Source organism: Solanum verrucosum, unplaced genomic scaffold (genome assembly GCF_900185275.1).
Source record: "Solanum verrucosum unplaced genomic scaffold, falcon-dt-bn FXZP01000261.1, whole genome shotgun sequence".
NCBI classification, from domain to species: domain Eukaryota; kingdom Viridiplantae; phylum Streptophyta; class Magnoliopsida; order Solanales; family Solanaceae; genus Solanum; species Solanum verrucosum.
In genome coordinates, this window is record NW_026019969.1 from 2561168 (window position 1) to 2588285 (window position 27118).

At 32.8% G+C, this 27118-nt stretch overlaps 1 protein-coding gene across 1 annotated transcript; it reads left to right on the top strand.

Moving 5' to 3' along the window:
• The first annotated feature begins 13132 nt into the window (after positions 1–13132).
• Positions 13133–27118, top strand: LOC125816809 (protein REDUCED CHLOROPLAST COVERAGE 1-like). Its single transcript, XM_049496428.1, is given in 25 exon segments — positions 13133–13242; positions 13353–13414; positions 14149–14241; positions 14330–14402; positions 14556–14900; positions 15008–15075; positions 15181–15312; positions 15424–15465; positions 15600–16124; positions 16227–16384; positions 17395–17914; positions 18000–18062; positions 18179–18280; positions 18664–18978; positions 19413–19505; positions 19626–19727; positions 19987–20091; positions 20223–20356; positions 21052–21208; positions 21210–21236; positions 22338–22469; positions 22836–22948; positions 23492–23579; positions 24022–26387; positions 26812–27118. Coding segments are annotated over 24 exon segments (5712 nt in total). The 5' UTR covers positions 13133–13178; the 3' UTR covers positions 26221–26387; positions 26812–27118.

Here is a 27118-nt window from a genome sequence, read left to right on the forward strand (position 1 = left end):
TAATTAAAAACAATATATCTCAAAAAAATTGGAAGCTTTGGCTCCAAGATTGTTGCGAAATTCGAAAGCGGAAGCGAAAATTGGGAGGGAGACGAGGTTATGGTGGACGCGCGAAAGGAAAAAATATTAGTGGAAAATTTCCTTTAAAGGGCAAAACTGACTTTTCCACTGTTGAAATTGTGATCACAAGGAATTTATGTACGGTAGTGATCTGATCTCATGAGGTATTCCACGTGGCTGCTTCTTATTGGATTATTTATTATTTATTTATTTATGGCTAAAAAGTACCAAAAGAGCAGTTGTGATGTTATCTAACGTGTAAGCTGTAACGCTAAGCTTTTTTTTTTTTTTTTTTTTTTTTTTTTTACCGTGGTTTCCGGGCGTCGCTTTGCGAACCCGACTAGCTGTACCCACCGGGTCCCGCTGTTTCAAGGCGGGTCCACCACGGTTAGTTCCACGGGGCCCTGGAGACGCGGCCGGTTTGTAATGCCTCCAGTGGCCCTGCTGGGGCTCGAACCGGCGACCTGAAGGACTTTGTCCCAGGCCTTTACCAGCTGAGCTACCCCTCAGGGTTTGTAACGCTAAGCTTATTTTGGAAGGTTGTTACTTGATGATTTGGTTGCTATTTCAATAAACACACTCCAAGTGTGACACTCCAAATAATTTATTTTGCTCATCATAAAAATTGTATTTGTAAAGTGAAAGGTTTTTATCACATTATTTATATTTGTAAGGATGATTGTTGTGAACCAAGCTAGCTCTATAAGGGCCTATGAGTCAGAAGTGGTAAATGAGGTTGGGCCAAGTAAAATATGGGAGTGTTTTATTTGGGATCCAGGCCCAATTAGCATTTGGTTAAAAGGGAAAATGAGTTGGAAAGGAGGGTTATGCAAATTGTTAAAGAAAAGAGTGTTTCCTCTCATCTCCCTTCTTAGTCTAAGTTTCCCATCTCCTTCTATCTAGTTCTATATTTTCTGCTCTTCTTTCCTTTCAATTAAGTTTTCTCAATTTTGTTGTAAGGACGTTAGTCGTTCTCAATTGTATTTTGTGTTCTTTCGTGATTATAATATATATCCTCTTTGTGTGGTAACTTTAGTTGTTACAATGATCTTGTATCATAAAAAAATTATTTAAATAATAAAAAAACTTATTACGTATCATATTTAAAATTGTCAACAGAATTTTTAACATATGACGTATTTCTTTTCCTCTGTGTTTTTTTTTTTTTTGGATTATGGGTGAGTATAATAAGAATATGAGGATAGAACTGAAATTTTAGGCACAATGCTGAGTCACAAGTTAGGAATTAGAAATTGTAATTTTTAACTTATTTTTATATTTTGACTTTAAAATAAGTGCTTAAAAGCTTCTTCTTTTTTCTTCCATTCAAGCGTTACAAAAGTACTTAAAAGTTATTTTATTTTGGAACCGCTTAATATAAATCGATTCAAACATAAATTGAAACTTATTCAAACCAAAGTGTTTAAATTTCAATGCAAACAGATGAACTTAATGGATAAATGAAGTATTTTATGTATATACTACATTATATATATATATATATATATATATATATATATTCTTATCATTTGTATGCATATTTGAAGATTTATGTCACTTATGAAGCACAATTATCATATGGTGCCAAATTTTCTTTTATGAAATAGACTGGGTTACAAATTGAAACAAGCCCAAGTCTTGAGACTCAACAGGCGAATCCACGATATTAGCGTGAAAAACATATTTACGATGTATTTCTTATCACTAAGTCATCAATCAATTTTGTTAGGAAGTTCACATTAATATACAATATATATTTATTTAATTTTTTAATATAAATATAGGGTTAATAAAAAAACTATTGAGTTTGTCCAAACCCACGAACCTCCATTTAGCTTCGTATTTACCAACAAAATTCCGATAAAAAGAAAGAAGTTCAAACCCAAAGTATTGATATCATAGAACTCACACTTGTACTGATTCACTTTTGGCTTGGAGAACTTATGGGAAAAAATGGGTAAGAAATAATAGATTTGCGATTGAAGTAGAATACAATTAAGTAACTAGGATTTTCTTCATAAATATGTGGATAAGTTGTTTTTTTTGGATTCAAAGTATTTCAAACTGACTAGTTCACTTAGTTTATATTTCCATCAAATAAATCTCTTGAGGAATAAAGTGCTCCTTATTTAAAAAAAAAAATCATTTCAAAGATATAAATTTAAAATTTCTAATAAAAATGAAGATATATAAACCATCTCATTGCATCCGGACGTTGATGAGTTATCAAATAGGGAAAATTAAGCAAATACCTTATAAAAGCAAAATAATTACAAATATATACCCCTTTACATTCATACCTACTAAATAATTACACTATATACCCATCTCAAACTAATTTCGCTTAACTAATACTAAATCAGTATCATATATTGTATTTGTTTCATTAAGGCTAATAATTTCACTTAATTGATACTAAATCATATACATACATATTGTATTGCTATTATTAAGATTTTTTTGTTCAAAAATTACTCACTAGTCCGATCCCTTCGACGCTTTTTTTCGTTGTATACCCCCTCCATCCTTCTGAGGTATTCTAGTTTTAATACATAGTAGGGCCCCAAAACGCTAAAAGGTGGGGCTGATACTATAAAAGTATGTGTGTGTATATATATATATACTCTTATAGTATCATTGACTAATGAGTAATTTGTGAAAAATAAACTTTAATGATACCACAACAATATACATATACTCTTATAGTATCATTGACTAATAAGTAATTTTTGAAGAAGAAATTTTAATGATACCACAACAATATACATATACTCTTATAGTATCATTGACTAATAAGTAATTTCTGAAAATAAACATTAATGATATCAATACAGTATATGATACTGATTTAGTACCAATTAAGCAAAAATTACCAGCCTTAATAAATAGGATATAGGTTGATTAATTTTTTTTGAAAGAATATGTATTTCTTGAATTACTTTGGAATAACATATAATTATATTTTATGACCCATTTATATAATTTGTCCGATCAAATAAGGTACTAATACAATGAGACAGAAAATTATGTTAAGTAATAATTTGTCCTTTTTAGAGATCAAAATAGAACTACTAACATAACACTGGCTCCAACAATTATGAAGGGGCAAAAAATGTTTTGAGTGTAGAAAGCCAAGAGAAAGGATAGCAATTTCTTGGTTGTTGTGTTGTGTATTCAGTAGGACAGAAATCCCACATTTAGCATTTTGTACTTTCTTATTGGCAAACTCTATCAGACAGTCATTTGGTAGCTGGATAAGTTTCAAGTTAATACATAAATAACTTAATTATTTATTTATTAATTTTATATTATTTTAAATTTGTAAATAGAATAAAAATTATTTATATATTAATTATACATAATATTTAAATGATAAATTTATAAATATTGTATAAAATTTATTTATGCATCATTTACCACTACATATAGAAACACTTTATAAGAGAGAGAAAAATCCAATAATTTGTCACATGATTTTATTGGTTTTACAACAACATCATGACTTTTGAGTTTAGATATCCAAACTATAAATAATTCACACGCACAAAAAAAAAAAGAAAAAAAAAAGAGTGAAGATGTACAACTGAAGAATATTTATCTTTTAGCTGCTTAATATCTAGGCACCCTTTTGCTTGAATGTGTTTATATTTTGAACCCATCTAAACTCAATATTTTAAACACTTTTTAACTATTTAGTTGTGCGTGTATCACAAACGTCTTACACGTAATTTTAAAAATAATTATAAATGACACGTGTATATATACCACTTCATGTCATCTTGACATTTTTATTATATTTAATTAATATATTTCTGATTTTTATTTGTCTTTTGCCACCAAATCCACCACTTTCCCCCACAATATCATTTCATTTCTCTTTCATCTTTCTTAAAAAAAAAAAATCAACCTCTTCTACTCTTTTCATTGAAGAAAAAAACTCCAGTAGCAGAAATCATGGCTCAATCAAGGCAATCCGTCATCTAAGTTGAAGAAGAGAGGTTCACCGCAACATCTGTGTGTGGCTATATATACCCACATTTTTCTTTCTCATTTTTTTCTTCATTCCCACAAAATTGTTTGAGTATTTTTGTTGGTTTTGTTCGATTTTCAATTTATCTATGTAAATTTTGTAACTTATTTTCGTATTTGTATGTTGTTTAGTCCAGATTTCATCTTCTATTTATGTCTTTGTTTAATTTTTAGGTTTTTAGTCGATTCATACTAATTATGTTGAAATTTTTTGGGGATTTTATTTGTTATGCTTTCAATTACATGTTTCATGATTTCTATTAGATTATAGGATTCTAACAAAAATAACTTTCATGATGATGCAGAAAACTACAATAGGATCAACCACAAAATGAAGCAAAGAATTAAATGAAAATGCATAGAAATAAAAAAGGAGCGTAACGATGGAAAAAATGGAAAAGAAATTTGGGGAAAGGAGATAAAAAAAGAGGCCAGAAAAAGCTCAAATTTGTCTAATAATGGTGTTAAATGCATATGGGGAAGAAGATGGCTTTATAAAACCCTAATGTGGCTATTAGACCCATTTAACCAGATCTCACGCTCCTCAGGTGTGTGTATCACACGCTCCTTTGTTGTCTCTGTCACATAGGATGCCAAGCCAGAAAACGTGTTTAAAATATAGTGTTTCGAGGAGTTTAAGGGTTCAGTTGACAAATGATTAAGTAAAAGGGTTTGGAATACAAACTCATACAAGTAGAAGGGTCCACCAAACCCTTTTGCCTAATATCTATCATAAAAATTAAAATAAATGTCTTAGAATGCATTATTTTGTTGAGAATAACTTTGATGTACACAAATGACACATGGGCTGGACATGTTTTATATTTATCTTCACCCAAAAGAAATACAAAAACAATTACGTTCACATATTTTTCGAATGGTAAAAAATTGTGTTGTGATAAGCTATTGTGTGTAAAAAATATCCCAAAAACAATATACAAAAGATTTCTGCAAAATCATTTTATTCTATTTAAACTGTAAAGAACAATGTTCACATATTTTCGTGAATCGTGGAGAATTATGTCGTGATAAACTATTATTTTAAAAGCAATTCCAATTTGATTATAATGCGAATCTTTTTAACTAATTGTTCTCTAAAATTCTGAAACACTGCGAACATACATGTACATTAAAATTTAAAGTTCACATAAAAAAAATAACTGCTCGAAAAATTGACTTGAAAGGATGAGTGAATGAGAATTTTCAATGTAGTATAACTTCACAAATTAAAGTCAAATATGTGTATTTGAATATATCCGAATAAGATTTATTTGAATACTTTTCCAATAAGTTAAAATAGTTTAAAATTATATTATAATAATCAAATTTGGATTAAGCCTCACATATACCAGTTACCACCCGGACACAAAAGATAAATCAATCAATTTGCCTTTAAGCTCGCTATTCGTAAGCGTGAGACACTCTTTTTTCTAGCTTTTTATAACAAATTTAATAAAACAGCAATTCAATATTAAAAAAAACTTTCCTAATTATCTTTGATCTTTTTATTTTTACCTAAGACGAGAAAGTAGTTAGAAAAATGGACCTAGAAAAAATCTTTAATCTTTGAAAAAGGAATAATGTCGAACGAAGGTCTCATTTGTTTGCACTTAATGAAGGTCTGAATACTAATCATTCAGATTCAGTTCATTAAGGGTCTGTTTGGAAAGCCACCGGGTATTGGAATTGGTGTAATTACTAGGGTAGTAATTACCAGCCTAGTAATTACACAGTCTAGTAATTACATTGATCTGTTTGGTTGCCACAGTGTAATTACACTATAATTACACATGTCCTGTTTGGATGCCACAGTGTAATTACACATGTTCAGTTTGGATGCACAATTGCAAACATAAAATATAATAAATTTTAAAAATAAAAATTAATCATTTTAAATTTATACTAGACAAATAAGAAATTTTATAAATGACATTAAATTAAATATTTAAGATATATATTCTTTTTTGAAAATATATTAATTAATAAACATATTTACTGTAACTAGTATTACGAAAAAATAATTGATTTATATTTTTCAAATTAATATATTTCAATTGAATTGATCGTAACAACTAAAAGTATGAAGTTTCTACGAACATTGTGAAATGCATGTTTGATAAAAAGAATAGTAATATATAAATAAAATATCATAAATTATTAAATGTTTGACAAAAATATAATCTATCAAGTCTAATTAAAAAATGACGTGCAATGTAAATTCAATATTACTAAAACAAATGAAACTGAAAATATAACATAATTAATAAATTCAAAACAAAAAATTTAACACAATACTCTTATAACAAATTTCAACATAGCAATAAATATGATTTATTTTTATTTCTTCATAATAAAGAAAACGTAAGTCTATAACCTTACTTAACAATAAATTCTATTTTAATTTAAAAATTAGAATACTAATAAAATTATGCTAATGAAAAAATAAACATGGCATAAAGAAATAGATAATACGAGAAAATTACATAGAATCACGTAAAGTAAGGTTGAAAACAAGAATAAAATGAAATATAATAATAAAAAATAAAAAATAGACTTTTACAATTTTTTAGAATAATAAAAATAAAAATAAAAAGAAATTAAAATAATAGAAGTAAAAAAAATAAAAATAGAAATTAAAAAAAAAATGAAAAAGTAATCAGGTGATAATTACACCATGTAATTACCAGCAATTCACAGCCTCTGCCTGTGAATTGTAAAGTGTAATTACCCCCTGCCTATTACCCAATTACCTTCTGACCAAGTAATTACCTGCCCTTTCAAACAAGACAAGACAATGTAATTACACCAATTACACCAAATCAAATTACTAGGGTGTCCTTCCAAACAGACCCCAAGTGTGTTTGGTTTTTAGGTCTGAATCTGAGTGATTCAGATTCAGACCATTAAGTCCATTTGTTTCTTTTTTCAAAAAGCCTCTTAATGGACATGAAAAGGTCTGAACGGATCAGATCTGCAGAGTCTTAACACCATTCAAACTTATTTAATAAGTTATAAAATAATATTGTATTGCCTCTCTCGATCTTTGCGTGACTTTTGCTCTCACAACTACAAACTTTCTTCCTCTCTTTTCTCAATATCAATCACCAATTTTTTCCTCTTGAACTAGTAAGTTTTCATACTCTTTACAAGTATTTTTTTATATTAATAATTTTCTTTGGGTGTATTGATGTTTGTCAAGAACACTTGTTGCAATAATATTTTTCGTATTGATGTTCATCAAGGTTTTTGAGTGGAAAAAATACTATTCATAATTAAAAATAATAACTATGTATACATATTTGAGGTCTCTTATTAGAATTTTGTCTTGGGCCAATAATTTTATTGAGACTCTTTGATCATCAAATGTGTTTGTGAGATAACACTAATATATTTTTGTTGTTGAACTAGTTGGTGACAAAAATAATGGAGCACTTAATAATTATCCATCCCAATCTTCAGTTTTAGCGTAAAAAAAAAAAGTTTTGGGAAAGAAAAAAAAACTTATTCGTCTGAATTGGAAATTGATGAGAAGATGATTACTGCTTTGGAGTTATTGATTAAAAAAATAGTGCACTTACATTTGAAGAATATATGGAAAAATTAGATGGACTTGGATGGGAAGAGTCATTATACAATACATGTGTTAGTATATTTTGTGAAAGTGTCCACTACAAAAAAGCATGAATGACGTTAGAGGTTCACAAGTTAGAGAATTGGATTAAGGTTATCGGAAAAAAGACAAGAATTCTTTAGTTTTTCTAATTAGCCAAAATATATGTTAGGTGCTGATAATGTGATACCTTATTTATTATTTTTCAACTAGTATTTATCAAACTTATTGAACTTTTGATATTATATTGTCCCTATAAAATATTTTTTATTCGTGATTTTTTTTATGTTACGCTTGATGATTATGATATTTTTTAAATCAAAAAGTAATATTTTTTGTTGAAATGAATTTTTTATAACATTTTATTGGTATAATGTTTGATTTCATATGCACTTTCAGATATTGAAAACAAACAATAATCATTCAGTGTTCAGATTTGGAGACCTCATCTTAATATTCAGATTTGTATTCAGATCTAGACACCTAGCTCTTAATGCAAATCTTAATGTTCAGACATGTATTCAGATTCAGAGGTCTTAATCTTAATGAAAACAAATGAGGCAGAAATGAATAATGTCTGACATATTTTACTGCTATACATATTTTACAATAAGTATGAAAAAAATACTAAGTGAGAAAGAATTTTGTTTGTATCTTTCGACACCCGTAACATCTAATATATCCTACTCTTTTTGGTACAACGTCTAAGATAAATACATATAATATATATAACTCTATTGTTTCGTCCATTTTATTTTATTTTGCATGTATTAAATATTTTTCAAGATTATTTTAAAATAAATAAATAAATTTGGAAGTAGGAAAAGAAATAACCGGGGAGGAAGTTATTCAAAAAGGAATCCTTGTAGTTTTTTTTTAAAAATTATTATTATATACATAATATAAACTTATTGGTCATGTTTTATATTTTAAAAATTTGAGCTTCCAATTCTTTCTTTTTTTTGGAAATTTGGTATTTGAAATCAAAATTTGTAGTTAAAGTTGAATTTTTGTACAATTTCATTAGCATGAGCTAATTTGAAATCAAAACTTAAAATTAAACTTTCAAATTCTATGGTCAAACGTTCATAAGTTATAAGATTAAATTATCATTTAATTATGAAATGATTATGTATTTTTTTTTTGACATAATTCATAACGTAAGAGTGGAATATAAATACTTAATACTTGATAGCGGTCCAAAAGTTAATTAGATTTAACTCATATTTTTGTTTGGTTCAGAAATAAATAACTTATTGACACTTCTTTATAATCTAAAATGAATAATTTTATTCAAAACTTGATATTTTTTTATTATTTCTGATTTAAAAAAAAGATTAGAGAAAAAATAAAAGGATAATATTAAAAATTTATCCCTTGATTAATGTTATTAACTATTTGTTTAAAAGTGTAAGACACTCTAAAAAACATTTATTTTAAAATGAAACGAGTATATTTATTCAGGTGGGAGAAATTGTTTCTGTAAATTAATTTGTTTTATAAATTCGAAAAATTTGAATGAGAAATCCTATGAGATAACATTAATCAATAAAATGAAAGCGTTCATTTTAAGTCATACTTTATCCTTTCATAATTTCGCTCTTGAACGATTATGAGAAGTTAACTTGAGAAAGAAATTGGTGAAAAATTAAGTTAATCATAAATAATAATCGATAACAACATGAACTAAAAATTTAGTGCAATTGTATAAATGGAAATTAAGGATGGTAGGATGTACAAATATTGTTCTGATAGACTCTACCTAAGAAAAGAAGAATATGAAATCCTTGACTCAAAAGAAAAGAAGAATTTGAAGTACAAATATAAAAAAACAAGACAACAAAAATTGAATACAAAGCAAATAAAATGACAAATAATAATTAAACATCAATTTTTTTTTTAAAAAAAGTGATATAGAATATCATCATAAAAAGAATTTCACCTTATGAATTCAAAATACTTAAAATTTCTTCTTACAAATGTGACTTGTGCACTAATTCTCATTTTCACCTCCACTTTATTAATTATTATATACCTGAGCTTGTACTTTACATACTCTATTTTGTATTCCTAAAATAATTAATAGCACATTTATAAAATATAGTAACCAGAATATAATAGGGAAATGACAGGTTATATATATGTTAATTTTGTCTTTTGTGTGAAATTCTCACTATTATTCAGCTTTCAACGTTGACAAACATTTGCACTAACTGGCAAATTTGGATGAATTATATGAGCTAGTAAATCCAAACGGGTGCTGCGTGTTATGTTATCCATCATACATTTTTTTTTTAAAAATAATATTAAATATGACATTTTTGCACTAATTACGCAAAATATTAAACACAAATAAATCGAGAAGCTGGTCATAGTATACACGTTAAGCTTTGTTTCTTGACAAGTTTATCTTCTCCAAATAAACCAACATGTATATATAGCACTGCTTATCAACCTGGGTTGTAGTGGAGCGATGGCTGTTTCATCCTTAATTAGAGGTCTCGAGTTCGAATCATGAGTATGGAGAAAATCATGTTGGAAGCAGTGAGCACCACCCCTGCACCACCCCTGAATAAGCTCGGTAATGCACGATTCGAATTTTATCGAAGCTCCAATACGGGAATACAAATACCGGGGAAAATTAAAAAAATTAAAAAAATTAAATAATAATAATAAAATATATATAGCACTACTTGTTCCTTCTCTATTCTATCCTATATCCAATTATATTCCATTTCGAATAGACGGTTTGAGAAGCAACATATAGTATAGTGACTGTTCATCGTCTTCATCATGAAACAATATAATGCGATTATTTTTTATTTTTTTGAAAATTAGGGAAAGGGAATTGCACGATGGAAAATTAAACTCTCGCCAATAAAGTAAAATATTACACTATAATAAAAATAATTTTTAACGATAATAAATAGATATATTAATAAAAAGTGTTAAAATCTTTACCGGCATTAATTAAGTGCCTTTAGATCCAATGTCGCCAAAGGCTTTGAGAATATATACAAAGAGTGCTAATTGCCTCTAAAAATATATATTTAAATATGTGAAATCGATAATCAAATCAATAAGATATTTGTTATCGATTTTTGGTCTTTAACGGTTCGATTTTTGGTTTAACCGATAAGAAAATGCTTTCAAAACAAATATATGACTTATCCAACAATTTGACGCAAAATAAAAAAGAGAGAAATCAAATTACATGCGAGAATTCTGCTTAGTGAAGTAAAAGTATAACAATTACTAAGTCACAATTCTAGTCGTTACCTAACCCTTGCCGTCATCGTTGCAAACCCTACCCGTCGCCGTTTCTAGTTCTTTAGGTTTTGATGTTGTAATCCTAAAGACTAAAGTAATACTAAAACCTAAAGGGTAAATGCAGAGCACAAAGTTAATTAGTAGTGTTAATTGTGTAGGGTCCATATAGTTTTAGTCTAATATAATGTTTATATTAATATTTTTTGTAGATATTTATGTATAAGTCTAGTAGTGGCAAATGGCCGGGTTGGTTCGAATTTGGGCGGGTTGAAAATGGGTAATAATTTAACCCGCCCATATTTGATATGGGTATAAATGGATTGGTAACAAATAGTTTACCCATATTTTCATGTGTAAATAGTACTCTACTTAAAAATTCAACATGGGGAAAATATTTTAGTCTTTTTTAGATTAAAAATGTTGAAAATGCTTCATTTAGTTTTATTGTATGATAAAAGTAAAAAAAAATCTTATAACTTTTCAATATAAAATAAGTTTATGTACTAACAAGGGGAAAATATTTTTAATTTCAAATTAAATGAATATTTGCATTTTAGGACTTAAACATGCTTAATGCACTTTAAGCAATGTCAATACTAATACATGATTTGCTTATTTTCACTATTATTTATTATCTGATATAAAATTAAACAAATAAAAAAATATAATTATAGTTAACAAAAGAAATGTACATTTAAAATATATATTTTTTGAAGGGCCAAAGATTTCACCTTTTCAATTGTAGAGAAAAATAATTAGTTCCATAGAAGAACATAAAAAGGAAGAGAAGTTGCATTGTTTTTAGTGATATCATGAATTTTGAGGGAATATATGTTAGAAGCTTAACCCATTTGGCTAATCCATATTTTACCCATAGTTTACCCATATTTTACTCATATATTTACGGATTAAATATGGGTATCAACTCATATTTTACCCATGTAAATATCACTCACCCAACCCATTAAAATATGGACGAGTTACCAAAATATGGGTTCATTTTGCCAGCACGTATGACTAAAATTAAAATAGTAAATTATTATATTCTTAATAAGTTATCGATTAATCCAATATTAAAAAATCAATATCGAATCGATAACCCAATAATTTTTTTTCCCATAAAACCATTAAATAACCGTTAATCTAATAACAATAAACCAACAACACTTTTCGATTCAATTTATCGGTCAGTTCGATTTTACACACCCCTAAACACATACAAAAAGTAATATTTTTTTTAAAAAAGTTACAGAAAAGTAATATTTACGATAGAATTATTACTTACGTCTTTTGAATCAACCATAGAAATATCCTCATGGTAAGATTCATCAATTTATCCTAAGCTTATTCCATTTTAGGTTTAAAAACTTAATATATATATTTTTTATATATATTACTAGTATCTAGTAGTCATTTTGTGGTCCAAGCCTTTTTCTCCTCTCTATCTCAAAAAATATTGCCGCTGCTAGCAAGTTGAATGAAAGAATCACCGCGGCTCGTATTTTACATTTTTTTTGTAGTTCAATAAAATCTATAGAAACTGCCATAATATGTCATTATAATTCTGAATGTTAAATCTCAACCCTTCATTCCTTATCACACACTCTCATCTCTCTCTATATCCTCCCCACACAATTAGTTTCCCTTCTTCTTCTACTTTCTTTCTATTTCCATTTTCAAAACTCTTTACTCATTTCTTCCTTATCTACTTTAGACCCTAGACCCCTCTTTATAAAAAAAAATCCCAGTCTTATCATACACTACTTCATATTAATAACTTAAATTTTATACAATCACATTTATAGCCTTAGGTGTCTGCGTGCTACTTCCTTGTCATACTTGTTATTCAATGAAGCATTAAATATCCCTTTTTTCGTTTAAGCAGCGAACGCACTTGTCGAAACAGGTAAATTATTCTCAACAACATGCCTAATTTATAGTAATACTCTGTTTTTGCTTCTACTTCTAAAAATTACATATTTAATTGGATTTAAGAATGAAACAAAGTGTTGCAGAAGCGGAGCCATGATTTTTATTCTATTCATGTAAAGTTATTGAGTTCTATAAATATTGAATTTGGTCGAACTCACAATCAAAACGCTAACTCTCGCGGTCTAGCCCCTATTGTTTACTATAATAGTCTCATGTGAAATTTTTGTTTATAGGTGCATTTAAAGAATTCGAAAGTTTGAAAATTTGAGTTTTACAAATGGCACCCAACAAGAATGGTCGTGGCAAAACAAAGGGAGACAAGAAGAAGAAAGAAGAGAAGGGTATTAATTCTTTTATCCACTAGTACTATACGTACATTTTTAGCATATGTTCAGTATATATAATCTATGAATTCTTACTAATGATGATATGTTTTATTTGTGCTGCTCAGTTCTCCCAGTTGTAATGGATATAACAATAAACCTCCCGGATGAGACTCACGTTATTTTAAAGGTTCGTCATTTACTAACCAATTTTTTTAAGTCAATATTGCTTATGTAACCACAAGGTTTAACCATATCTATAGTTGTCGAAAGTATAATAAAGAGTATATTTTAATCTATTCCTTTGTTTAAATTTCTTTATTTTATTCGAGTACTTTTGTGTTAGATTTTGGTTGATGTTTTGTTGCTTTTTTCAAGGAAAATAGATTCAACTCTGACAGCTTGGCTTTCTAATTATATTCCAAAAGAAGAAAAATGAGGAGCTAGAGCTAATTTTTTCAAACAGTTGGTTAACCATCTCAAGATTTCACTGATTACTTGCACAAGCACAATTTCAAATCTCTTTTTTTCTCCTTCTTTCCAGTTTTGATGTCAAGTAGTTCACAAAATTGAATGGTCAATAAACGAAGTTAGTATAAGTCGTAGAAAGAAAGGTCATACGGTCGATAAACAAAATTAAGAGAAGCCGTAGAAATAAGAGACATATATCTGTCATAAAAACGTACACGCAACAAGTAGTGTTTGATAATTGATAACAATAAAATCTTTTAGTGAATGTGACATAAGTTAATATATGAAATATGGTCAACTTTTATTTTATTATTAACCATTTTATTGAATATTACTTTTTCTAGAAAAAATAATTGCTACACGATTATTAATATTATTATCACTGCTATTTTGATTTTGAAATATCCTTGAATTTAATTAAATCATTTAACGGTTTTGTTTTTTTATGAGCAGGGAATATCTACCGATAGAATTATCGATGTTCGTCGATTATTATCTGTGAATACAACAACTTGTAATATCACCAATTTCTCACTGTCCCATGAGGTAAGGGGACAAAATCAGACGGCTGTCATATTTTTCTTCAACTTTTTTGCTTTAATTAGGACCATCTGATATTTACTGTTTTTAACAGTTAAGGGGTCCACGTTTAAAAGAAACAGTGGACGTTTCCGCACTGAAGCCCTGCGTCCTGACTCTTATCGAAGGTAAAAATATTTCAGAACTACCACGACGTCGTATAGGGCATTAGGATATTTCTATTTTAGGAAGTGGTCCCGGGACGGTCAGGTTTAGAAATTATAAAAGCCCGATTATACCCTCAACCATTTTGATTAATTCCTTTTTTCTTGTTTTAACAGAGGAATATGATGAAGAAAGCGCAACGGCGCATGTTAGAAGGCTGTTGGACATCGTCGCTTGTACAACGAGTTTTGGGCCGTCGGGGACTAGTGGCAAAGAGTTGAAAAGTGACTCTAGCAAGAATGCGCGGGGTGCGCAGGATAACAAGAACGCCAAGAAATCCAACAAGGTTCGAGGGAATGATAAGTCATCGTCGCCGCCACAAACGCCAACTCCGGCGGCGCAACAGCTGGGTAAAGATGCGGGATCGGTGGACGTAGATGGAGAGATGAGCAATACTTGCCCTAAGATTGGAAGCTTCTATGAGTTCTTCTCGCTTTCTCATCTCACGCCTCCTCTTCAGCGTAATGCGCTCTCTTTCTCACATTGTGTCCCTCTTCTCGTCTTTCTTGTTAAAATTAAGACTAATCTTGATTCTTGTTAAAATTAAGACTAATCTTGATTCTTGCAGTCATAAGAAGAGCAACAAGACAACAAGATGATGAAGTTCTGCCAGATGATCATCTTTTCTCTCTTGAAGTAAGCTTTCTTGGAGCCAACTTCATTTTCTTTAGTCTAATGAGTTCAATGATCTGATTTCCAGGTATGATTTATTCATAAAATAACATATGTAATTGTTTATAGGTGAAACTTTGTAATGGAAAGCTGGTTATTATTGAAGCTTGCAAGAAAGGATTTTACAACTTTGGAAAGCAGGGGATTCTTTGTCACAATCTTGTTGATTTGTTGAGACAACTCAGTAGAGCATTTGACAATGTGCGTTTGGGCAGATTCTTTTTCTATAAATTCAGTCATGCTAGTTTCTTGTCTTATTTCATTGTAAGATATGTTGTTGTTGAAGTTGACATTGCTCATCCCAATTTTCAGGCGTACGATGATCTCATGAAAGCATTCTTGGAGCGTAATAAGGTGCAGATGATGATTTCCCTTGACATGTTTCATCACCTTAAGTTTTCTAAAACTGATTACACGCGGGAAGTTCTTTCTTCGCTGTTTAAGATTCTCTAACCCAAGGTTGTAAACGGTTTTTCTTCTTAATACAGTTTGGGAATCTTCCATACGGATTCAGAGCCAACACATGGCTTATACCACCTGTGGCAGCACAGTTGCCAGCTATTTTTCCACCTCTACCTGTGGAGGATGAAAACTGGGGAGCCAATGGAGGTGGTCTAGGCCGAGATGGAAAATTTGATTCGTTACCTTATGCCAATGAATTTTTAAATGTTGCATCCATGGCTTGTAAGACAACAGAGGAGAGGCAGATTAGAGACAGGAAGGCTTTTGTTCTTCATAGTTTATTTGTTGATGTCGCCATTTTACGAGCCATTTCAGCTGTAAAGCATGTCATGGAGAAAGTTAAACCAGCTCATTGTGATTCGAATGGAGAAATCATTTTTAATGAGACAGTTGGGGACTTGAGCATACTTGTTACCAAAGATGCTTCAAATGCTAGCTGCAAAGTAGATACCAAAATTGATGGATTTCAAGCAACTGGAATAGCTATGAAGAATTTGATGGAAAGAAATTTACTGAAGGGTATAACTGCTGATGAAAATACTGCTGCCCATGTAAGAAGATACTAAGAAAAATTATATGGGTCCTAATTTTATTGTGGTACTTCTAATGTAGTGCATCTGATTGGAAAAAAACTTACTGCATTTTCAATTCAGGATATTGCTACTTTAGGTGTTTTGAATGTAAGACATTGTGGTTATATTGCAACTGTAAAAGTTCAAGGAAAAGAAAATGACAAAGTGGGCAACCCACCACAAAGCATGGAACTTCCTGATCAGCCTGATGGTGGTGCAAATGCCCTCAATATCAACAGGTATTACTTGAAAATCCTCATTATAAGCCAATAAGTAATAAAAGTAGTTTATTGATCTTTTTCTGCTGTGGTTTCATGATGCAACCAATAAGTAATAGTAGTAGTTAATTGATCTCTTTCTGTTGTGGTTTCACAATGCAAACAATAATATATTTTGTTCTTTTTGACTGTTAAAAGTGTGAAGACAAAGTTTTGTTGAGCTCTTGAACAAAAAATTCTTTGGTTTGATAAATTGGGATTCTCATTCTGGTTCAACTTTTAGAAAAAGAAGTTTGTAGGAGGAAGAAATTATCCTGGAGGAGAAGTCTCTAAGTAGGAGCTTTTTCCAATATAACAGTGCAATAAAACAACTGCATTCTGATAGCTTCTTTCTTTGCTCTGATGATATAGCCCTTTTAAATTCTTCTTGGTCTAGGATCCCTCCAAAACCTCATGGTCCACAACGTCAGTGTAGATTATAATTGTAAGGTTTTCTGAAGGTAAAAACAAAAAGAGGAATTAAAGAGAAAGGTTACGCGTCAATGGGGTAACGATAAAATGTAATAGCTTTAGCACAATTCTAGACCTTGCACAACAATCATACATGATGTGTAAAAATATGAATAATTGTGTGCTACATCTCCCAATAATACTACTATTAGGTTGCTTAACTGTCATGTATCAGAGCTGGGTCTGACCCTGTTTGGGCCCCAATCCACGCTCCAGTTGGCGGTCTGGGCGTGCAGGGTTGTTAGAGTGGGTTAGAGTTCTACTTTGGTTGGGGAATGAACTGGTGGTCTCTTTATATGGACTTGCACAATTCTTCCCTCATGAGCTAGCTTTTGGGGTTGAGTTAGGCCAAGGGCCATTTCTTACATAATTTATATCTCCTGTTAATAGTTTGTCATTTTGGTGTCATATTCACCATATCAGTGGTCCTGTATTTCAATATCAATTTGCTAGTGGATGGTGCGTTTATCTTCTCAAGACTTAAGTGCCTATTTTTCTTACTTTAACATATTATCTTGCAGTTTACGCTTGCTCCTTCACAAGAAAGTGGACAACAAGGTAATGCATTCAAAACCTTCAGAAACTGAAGAGACAAATTGCTCTCAGGCATTTGTAAAGAGAATACTAGAAGAGAGTCTTACCAAACTTGAAGAAGAGAAAATAGAAGGTGACTCTTTCATCAGATGGGAACTTGGTGCATGCTGGATACAGCACTTACAAGATCAGAAGAAATCAGAAAAGGACAAGAAACCCTCCGCTGAGAAGACAAAAAATGAGATGAAGGTTGAGGGACTTGGAATACCTCTTAAGTCCCTTAAGAACAGAAAGAAGAGTACAGATGGAACTAACATGGAATCCCAGTCTGAAAGCTTCAAATCTGTTGCAAATGGTGTTGGAGGGGGATCAGAAAAAGCTGTCCTGCAGTCTGGGGAGTCTCAGTTTGAGACAGATACAGATCAAAATCAGGTTGTCCTCAAGGCATTGTTGTCTGATGCTAGCTTTACAAGGTTGAAGGAGTCAGAGACTGGACTTCACCTTAAGGTAGAAATCTTTTTAATTTTTAGTGATAGATTATGAGAAGACCTTAATATTTTTCCGTCTTCTAACCAATTCCGGCTGTTGATAGTCTTTGGAAGAGCTGATTGATCTGTCACAGAAGTATTATAATGAAGTTGCCCTGCCAAAGCTGGTAACACTTAAAATAGTATTGTGTATATATAAATCTACGAAGAAAATTGTATGATACATACATCAATTTGTGACAAGTGGCATCTTAGCTGTGTTTCATTTCACAATGCATTGCAGGTGGCTGATTTTGGCTCTTTGGAACTCTCACCAGTAGATGGTCGAACCTTAACTGATTTCATGCATACCCGGGGTCTACGTATGCGTTCTCTTGGACAAGTAGTAAGTCTTATTGATCATTTTTACCCGTAGTAATTTTCTCCTTGTGTATGTGTGTGTGACACATATATTTGTCCACTTAGACTTCAATTTGTGTCTTCTTGTTTAGTATTTTTAATCTCCAGGTCATAATATTTTTACTTTAGTATATTAATTGTACCGAGATTATCAAATATAGATGTTGAATTTTGTTAGAACTGTCGAAGGTTTGAAAATTATCTGAAAGTTGAATTTCTCATTCTTTATCTCTTTCCTATTGCCTCTACATTGATCTGGTTTTAGATCATGATAAATTCTATGTGCAACTGTAAAACCATAGTAGGCCAATTTTTATCTCATTAAGCTGCGCCTGAATTGATTCTTGCTCTTTTTTTCTTCTTGTGTAGGTTAAACTTTCTGAGAAGTTATCACACGTGCAATCTCTTTGTATACATGAGATGATAGTCCGAGCTTTTAAACATATTCTGCAAGCAGCTATTGCATCAGTTGTTGACATTGAGGATATGGCTGCGATAATTGCTGCTGCCTTGAATATGATGCTTGGGGTACCTGAAAATGATGATTCAAATGAGTACGGTGTTGATTCTTTGATCTGGAGATGGCTGGAATTATTTTTGAAGAAGAGATATGAATGGGATGTTGGCAGCCTAAACTACAAAGATATGAGGAAATTTGCTATCCTCCGTGGTTTATGCCATAAGGTACTTGAAACTCTTGTTCCTGAACAATTGACTATTAAGAATGGCCTCGGTGTGGAACTACACTGGGTATGTTGTTGTTGTTGATACATAATACATCAAACATTTGTCCTTGGGTGGTTGCATTTGAATGGATTTGGTAGGCGGCTTCACACCTGGCTATTTCTGACCTTTCTTCTGAGAATATATTGAACACTTGGAATTTCGCCGTCTTTGAAATGGGAAATAAAACACATAAAAAATATGAAAAGAAATTGAAGAAAAATGTTTGCTAAGACATAGAGATGCTTGTTGGTGCGTCAATTTATTAAATATTTAACTTGGGCAAAGATATAACCTTTGTGCAGATATCTTTGAATACTTTGGTGATGGAAATGAACGTTATTAAAGTTTTTGTTCTATACACATGAACACTTACGAGTACTTTTTCTGTCTAGGTGGGAATTGAACTGGTTCCAAGAGATTATGATATGAGTTCCCCAAGTCCTTTTCAGAAAGTAGACATTGTCAGCCTAGTACCAGTGCATAAGGTGATAATGCAACCCTGTCAACGTGTCTGATACTAGGAGATATTATGCCGAGTTCACTTCTGTTCGTACTTATCATTTTTCTTCTACTCCCCGTGTATCTTTGTGTCTCCTTTTCTGCAGCAAGCTGCTTGCTCTTCTGCAGACGGAAGGCAGCTTTTGGAATCATCCAAAACAGCTCTGGATAAGGGAAAACTTGAGGATGCTGTCAGCTATGGGACTAAGGTAATTGATTTCCGATATAGAAAAAAGTTGTACATTACACTCTCCATTCTTCCGATTGAAACTTTCTATTGTAGAGAAACCAAGTTATTTTGGTGGGCTTCACAACTCCATTGCTTCTTAGATTTCTTCCTTTTGTTGGTCTTGGGTACACATTAAAAATATTGGAATTAGAATAAGAAAGTAAGCTAAGCCTTGGTGTTGAATGGTATAAATTATTGCATACCATGTGACAACTGCTGCATTTTTGTGGCGCTTTCAGGCTCTTGCCAAGCTGGTTGCAGTATGTGGTCCATACCATCGAATGACAGCTGGAGCTTATAGCCTTCTTGCTGTTGTTCTGTATCACACCGGTGATTTTAATCAGGTATTCTTCAGAAGCTCGTCAGCATAGACCTCCTTGGTCCTACATTGTTACTCTTTCTGCCTGCTTTAACTACTCTGACTTCTATCCTATTCAACTCTTAAATGTGTTGATGATGGTGGTATCCATGACAGGCCACAATCTATCAGCAAAAGGCCTTGGACATAAATGAAAGAGAGTTGGGCCTTGATCACCCAGACACCATGAAAAGTTATGGTGATCTTGCAGTTTTCTATTACCGACTTCAACACACAGAGTTGGCTCTCAAGTATGTTTATTTCTGTTAGATTGCCAAGTACTTAAAATTTCTTGATGGTGCCAAAACAGAAAATACAACAAAAAGAAAAAAAGAACAAACTATAAAAGTGGAGTTGGAGGTTCATTATCCTAAACTAGACATTTTTCTTTTCTTGAGTTTCTGGTTTTCGTTTTGTCAATGGTCATGTATGTTTCTTAGTTACTCCCCCATCCCAATAGGACTATAAAAGTTGGCATTGTTTTCCTCGGCCTGTCTCGATAAACTTGTCATCTTTGCTAAGATGGCAAGTTACTCTCCTTCAACAACTCAAGCTAGTCTAAAAAAAATACTACTGTACTTTATATTAGTCAAAACTTACTTAATCAAGCTTGTGAAATACATATGATAGGTTGAAACTTGGTCGTGGAATATGTTCTTGAATGACTGTTCAAATAATAAAGTTTGCATATGGGGTTTGATTATGTACACAGCTTTTAGGCTCTCTAGCACTAAATCAACATGGTCCTTATCAAAGAAAAAAACCAAATCAACATGGTGAAAACTTTTGCTCTCCCAATTATGTATTGTACCACTTGTATCTGCTCCTCACGTTTAACATTAAACAGTAATATGCTTTAATATCTGTTTTGATTTTTCTTTCCACTTTTCCCTGTTGTTATTCACATTTCACACTCTATAGCAATTTACCATTCCCATTTTTACAGGTATGTAAAACGAGCTCTTTATTTGTTGCATCTCACATGTGGCCCCTCCCATCCAAACACTGCTGCGACATATATAAATGTGGCTATGATGGAGGAAGGGCTCGGTAATGTGCATGTTGCCCTCAGATATCTCCATAAAGCTTTGAAGTGTAACCAAAAAGTTACTCGGTCCGGACCATATTCAGGTTCCTTTCTCCTTCTGCTGGAGCTTATAAGTATTTTGTTTTAATTTTAGCATTCACAGCTCCCTCTAATTCTCTAGGCTTGCCAAACTAAAGTGTCTTTATTCAGAAAAAAATGGCCGCTTATGTCCTAGTTTAGGAGATGAGTATTCACCTGATTGACAAAAAGGGGTTGGATTCAGGGTAGTTTTCATTCATGACAAAGAGTGTACTTGAGTATGTGTTATTGTTTTTCCATCAACTGCTACATATGCATTATGTGTATTTGACTATAGGAAAAGAAGTTACCATTCAAGTTATTGTTTCTGATGGCTATGGCCTGGCTGTTGGGATAAGGTGTTCACAAATAAGAATCAGTGCATCTGTCATCTGTCATTGACCTCAGATGCTCTCAAGATGTGCAAGGCATGCTAACTATTGAGTTGCAGGCCTAAAAGTTCATTCAATGTTCCATTTACTTTTTTGTCTTCTCATGTTTTCATTTTAATCGAGTAACTTCAATGTGATCTTAAACGAATGACCGTACTTAAGGGTTCCTTTTGAATCTGGCTTCAAAGTGAGTACTCATTGTTGGCACATTGAGGTTCCAAAGTGCGAAAAGGAAATATAGGTCAATCATGAAGCGGTCCAATCTTTCCAATCTTTATGGTAAATTGTTATTGGGCTGAAGATAGGTCCAAATTGCTTCTCCACCAGTCCATGAGAGTCATTTTTATTGCAATAAAGGACTTGATTGACAATCTTCAGTATATTAATAGCCTTAGATTGGGATGTTTGGAACTCCGTAATCTCTATCTGAAACTCAGAGCATGGTGTGCTTGTTTTTGTTTCTGGTAGTTTAACTAGTAAAGCTATACTTGACTTCTTTGGTTCAAGCTTGCATAGTGCTGTATTTTGAACTTGGTTGAACATGTGGAAGATTGAAACCTTCCAGTTGATAAACAAACTCCGTCACTATATAGTTCTTGGAAACAAGTATGTCATAGTTTGTTGCTGCATAATAAGACGCCTTTCATTTCTGATGAACCTGGTTAATTATCTCTACAGATTCTTGCCTACACCTCTCTCTTATCTAGTTACCTTTGGTGCCTCTGTAATTTCCAGACAGCGGCAAGTTACCATGCTATAGCAATTGCGCTCTCTTTGATGGAAGCTTATCCTTTGAGTGTTCAGCATGAGCAAACAACCTTGCAGATACTTCGAGCAAAGCTTGGTCCAGATGATCTTCGCACACAGGTTAACTTCTGTTTCACACACATGTACACAATAAGTAGGCCCACTCTTTTGCTTCAGAGAAAAGATGGGTGACCAACTTGCATTTGCTGGCACTTCAATTTCTTTTTTCCTTGTGAAGTTATAATACCTCAAATCATAGCAATCGGTACAGTTTCTTACGGGTAAACTACTAAAAGTACAGCTTCAGATGTTTCTAACTATTAGGTTGTTTTTAAATTTCATGTCACCTCTATTTTGGTCACATCTAGGTGATGACACTATTGAAAATTGAAATACAATATAGGTTTTTTAAAAAACATTATGGCTATTTTGTTCTTACTTCAGCCATGTATTTTCATAATTTGAAATTTCTGATCTTTGCTGAAGGATGCTGCTGCATGGCTTGAGTATTTTGAGTCGAAGGCTTTTGAACAGCAAGAAGCTGCTCGAAATGGAACTAAGAAGCCTGATGCATCAATAGCCAGCAAGGGTCATTTGAGGTATATTTGCATGTATTGCTTAAATTAATTTTTTTGGTAGATTTAATGAGTGAAACAGACAACCTTAATTTCTGTTCTAGCTCTTATTAGACTGCAAGCTAATGTAAAAACTGAAGGACTTGAATCGTCATAATCTGTGAGAGCATATGTTTGATATTTCTTTTGCCCACTGTCTCGCCCTTTTGCTTTGAAACTACAAGATAGTTCACTTATGCCTTCATGTCCTGTCTCTTCAATTTATGCTCAAAGGCATCCTGATTATTTTATTGAACCAATGCCTTCAGTCCATCTATTTATATTTGTTATGACACTCCATTTGGTGTTTCTCTTTTTTCATTTTAAGATCCTCAGTTATGAATTTATCTAGAAAGGACAATGTTCAATGGCTGCCAATGTAAAAGCTTTTTGTTCCTGACTTTGTAATTGCATAAATTTTATGCACATAGGATTTCACAAAAATGTACAAGCAGATGGTCATACTCTAGATAACAGTAAGTAAAATATTTCAGTTTAAATCTTGTGGTGACATACTCTATTGCGCAGTGTGTCAGATTTGCTCGACTACATTAATCCAAGTCCCGATGCCAAAGGGAGAGATGTTGGATCAAAAAGAAGAGGTTTTGTCTCAAAGGTACGTGGTGATTGGAGTACAATATCTTTGTTTCTTGCTTATGATTTTCCAATATGTATCAGCATGAATAGGTTCATGGAAATAAGCTTGGATGAAGTTTTTCATCTTATGCAAACTTGTTATAAAATAAGCAGAAGCAATCATGTTCTTTCTGTGGGAAGGTCTACCATCTGTAATACTTGTCTGGAAGAGGAGAGAGAATGAGTGAGAACTAGTTTAACAGAAAACTGGTAATGTTTAGAAGCTTTGAATTTCAGGCTCTCTAAAGGTCTGTTTGCCTTATGTTCTTCCTATTTTCCCCTAAGTAGGCATTGACACACATTGCATATGCCTGATAAACTGCCTATCATGCTTCCACACGGAATGTGCAAATAATGCGCTATATATTGTAAAAGTGGACATGCTCTCTTATCCTTTTCCTTTTTGCCATATTTTTTCTCAGGCTCTTATTTCTCAGGTGAAGGGAAAATCTGATCAAAACAATGTTGCCATACCAGACACTCCTAAAGATGTTCTAAAAGAAGAGGCAGATGAGGAGAAACAAATTATCGAAGATCACACTGATCCCAAGATGAATATGGAACCTGTTGACACAGTAATTGAATCCCATCACACTGGAGATGGAGGAATTACTGAGAATAAACCCATCCAATCTGGACCCTTGTTGAAGGAAACTTCAATTGAGAAGTCTATGATCCGTGAAGTCTTATCTGAACCTTCTGCTGAAGCAGAAGATGGATGGCAGCCAGTGCAGAGACCAAGGTCAGGTGGTTTCTATGGACGAAGACGAAGGCAGAGGCGTCAAACCATCAGCAAGGTCATTGGTTACCAGAAAAAGGACCCAATTTCTGATGTTGATCATGCTAAATTGAAGAATAACTATCAAGCTAGTAAATATTATGTCTTAAAGAAACGTACATCACCAGGAAGTTATGCAGATTATTACTTAGCAAAAAGTCAAACTCCTGGTACGAAACTTGGTCGAAGAGTCATAAAAGCTGTAGCCTACCGTGTGAAGTCTGTGTCATCTTCTGTCAGAGATGCTGTTCCTGAGATCTCCACAACTGGAGGAGATTTGTTAAATACTTCATCAGAGCAGGTCCAAGTTTCTACAACAAAGGAGGTTGGATCACTATCAAAGAGAAGTTCAATAGTAAACCTAGGAAAATCTCCTTCCTATAAGGAAGTAGCACTTGCCCCGCCAGGTACCATCTCTATGTTGCAGGAGAGAGTTTCTGAAGATGAAATTCCTGATAATCAAGACGTTATGAAAGGAAAGGAGAGCAATGGAGCAGAAGAAAATTCCAAAATAATGGGAAGAGATGCAGAATCCATGGAGAAAGAGAACATTCAGGATCTAGTTGCAGATTCTGCTAATCATGTAAAAAGTGAAACAGTAGCTACTGACAATAAAGAAGAAATTCAAATGAGTGATTTCAAAGGTGGTGAAATTTCAGATGTGATATCTGCAAATGCATCTATTCAACTCGGCCATGTTGATGTTAGTCCAATGGAACAGGGTAGTGTCGAAACTCATAATGTCCCTACTTCTGACAATTCCCCCAAAGTGGATCCCTGTGAAAAGGACTCATCAAGCAATTTAAATCCTGGCTGTATCTCAAATATGACCTTGCAAGATATGGATCATCTGAAGGTAAAATCTGCGTCATCTCATGCAAGTGATGCAAGTCGAGAATTGTCCAGAAAGCTATCCGCATCAGCAGCACCATTCAGCCCTTCCCCAGCCGTTCCCCGCGTACCACCATTACCTATGAACATTAATCTCCCTTCTCCTCCTGGAATACGACCACCTATTGGTCCTTGGTCAGTGAACATGTCTCTTCATCAAGGACCACCGACCATCTTGCCTAGTCCAATGTGCTCCTCCCCTCATCACCTGTACCCTTCACCTCCACACACCCCAAACATGATGCACCCATTGCGCTTTATCTACCCTCCGTATTCTCAACCCCAGACGTTACCTCCAAGTACATTCCCCATGAATAGCAGCACTTTCCATCCGAATCATTATGCTTGGCAATGCAATATAGCTCCTAATGCATCAGAGTATGTTCCTGCCACAGTTTGGCCTGGTTGCCACCCAGTCGAGTTTTCTATCTCACCACCTGTGATTGAGCCTATAACCGACTCAATTTCCGCTGCTAAGGAGCTATCTGATAATCCTGAAAGTATTAGTTTGACAACAAGCTTACTAGTAGATCTCAACACTGGGGATGAAGTCAAGGAAGATGTAAATCTTCCAGCAGCAGAAACAGTGGAGAGCATAGCTGCAGTTGGACCAGAAAAAGAGAGAGCAAGCAACACTCCAGATTCACATTTTGTTACCTTGTCTAGTGATCAATCAAAAGAGGGAAGTGGATCAAATGAGAAAGCCGGAAGTTGCAGTGATAATCATGTGCAAAGAAATCTTACGGAGACAGATAATGAGAAGACCTTCAACATTTTGGTACGGGGCCGGAGGAACCGCAAACAAACTCTAAGAATGCCTATAAGTTTGCTCAAGAGACCATATTCTTCTCAGCCCTTCAAAGCTGTATATAGCAGGGTAATAAGGGAGACTGAGGTTCCCAGCTCTACCAGCTTTGATTCACATGAACATGGCATAACGACTGCTACTTGAGGCTGTTTTTATGTCTTTTACGAGATAAACCTAGCAGAATGGTCTATTGAAGCTGAGTATACATATCTGTTGGTCGTATATCATGACTGCTGGAATTTATTGCTGTTCCAATTCTCATGACTTTGATGTTAGTTGGCTTTCAGACTATGCCTCAGTTTAACTTGAAGGTTAGTTCTCTTCAAGAGATATTACTCTCCTCACCAAGGCCATTTTCTGCTGCCTATTGGGTGAAAAGATCATCCTTTGCTTAGTCGTTCATTTACCTTCTGGGAAAGTAGAGATACATCTAGCTTCTTCTTGACCAAACTACTGTTGGGATAACATTAATGGAATAATTTACCTTTGAGAACTGTAAAAATTCTAAAAGATTCAGTGGGTGACCATATCAGTAAGTGAATAAGCAAGTTGTAGCCTCACGTAGCAAACGATTACAATCCCATATCCTTCTATAGAAAGACTTCTAGAAATGATCAAAACTGCATACTGTTATGGTGTTATGTTTTCAACTCTTTGATGGCATCTGATATTGATTTAGTCCATGTAGCTACAATGCATGGTTTCTGATTATACATGTTTTTTATTGACATGCAGGTTTACTTCTCAACATACTTTTTGGTGCTAAGGAGTTGTCTTTTCTGTGTAAGCTTCACAGTTTGGTTAGAACATTTTGTCTTTTTAGGAGCATAGTGCAATATAAAATTAAATTGTTTTCTTGTTTCTCAGTTGCTAGTGATTATTGGTTTCACTGACTTGTATACGTTACCAAATTATTCTTCAACTGCTCCAACAAAGTATATCTGCATCTGATCTAGGACTTGCAGAGTTGTATGCAATGCATTCTTCTCTAAGTTCAAAATCTAAAACGATCTGGAAAGAATTCTGAGATTTTTGGGTTTGA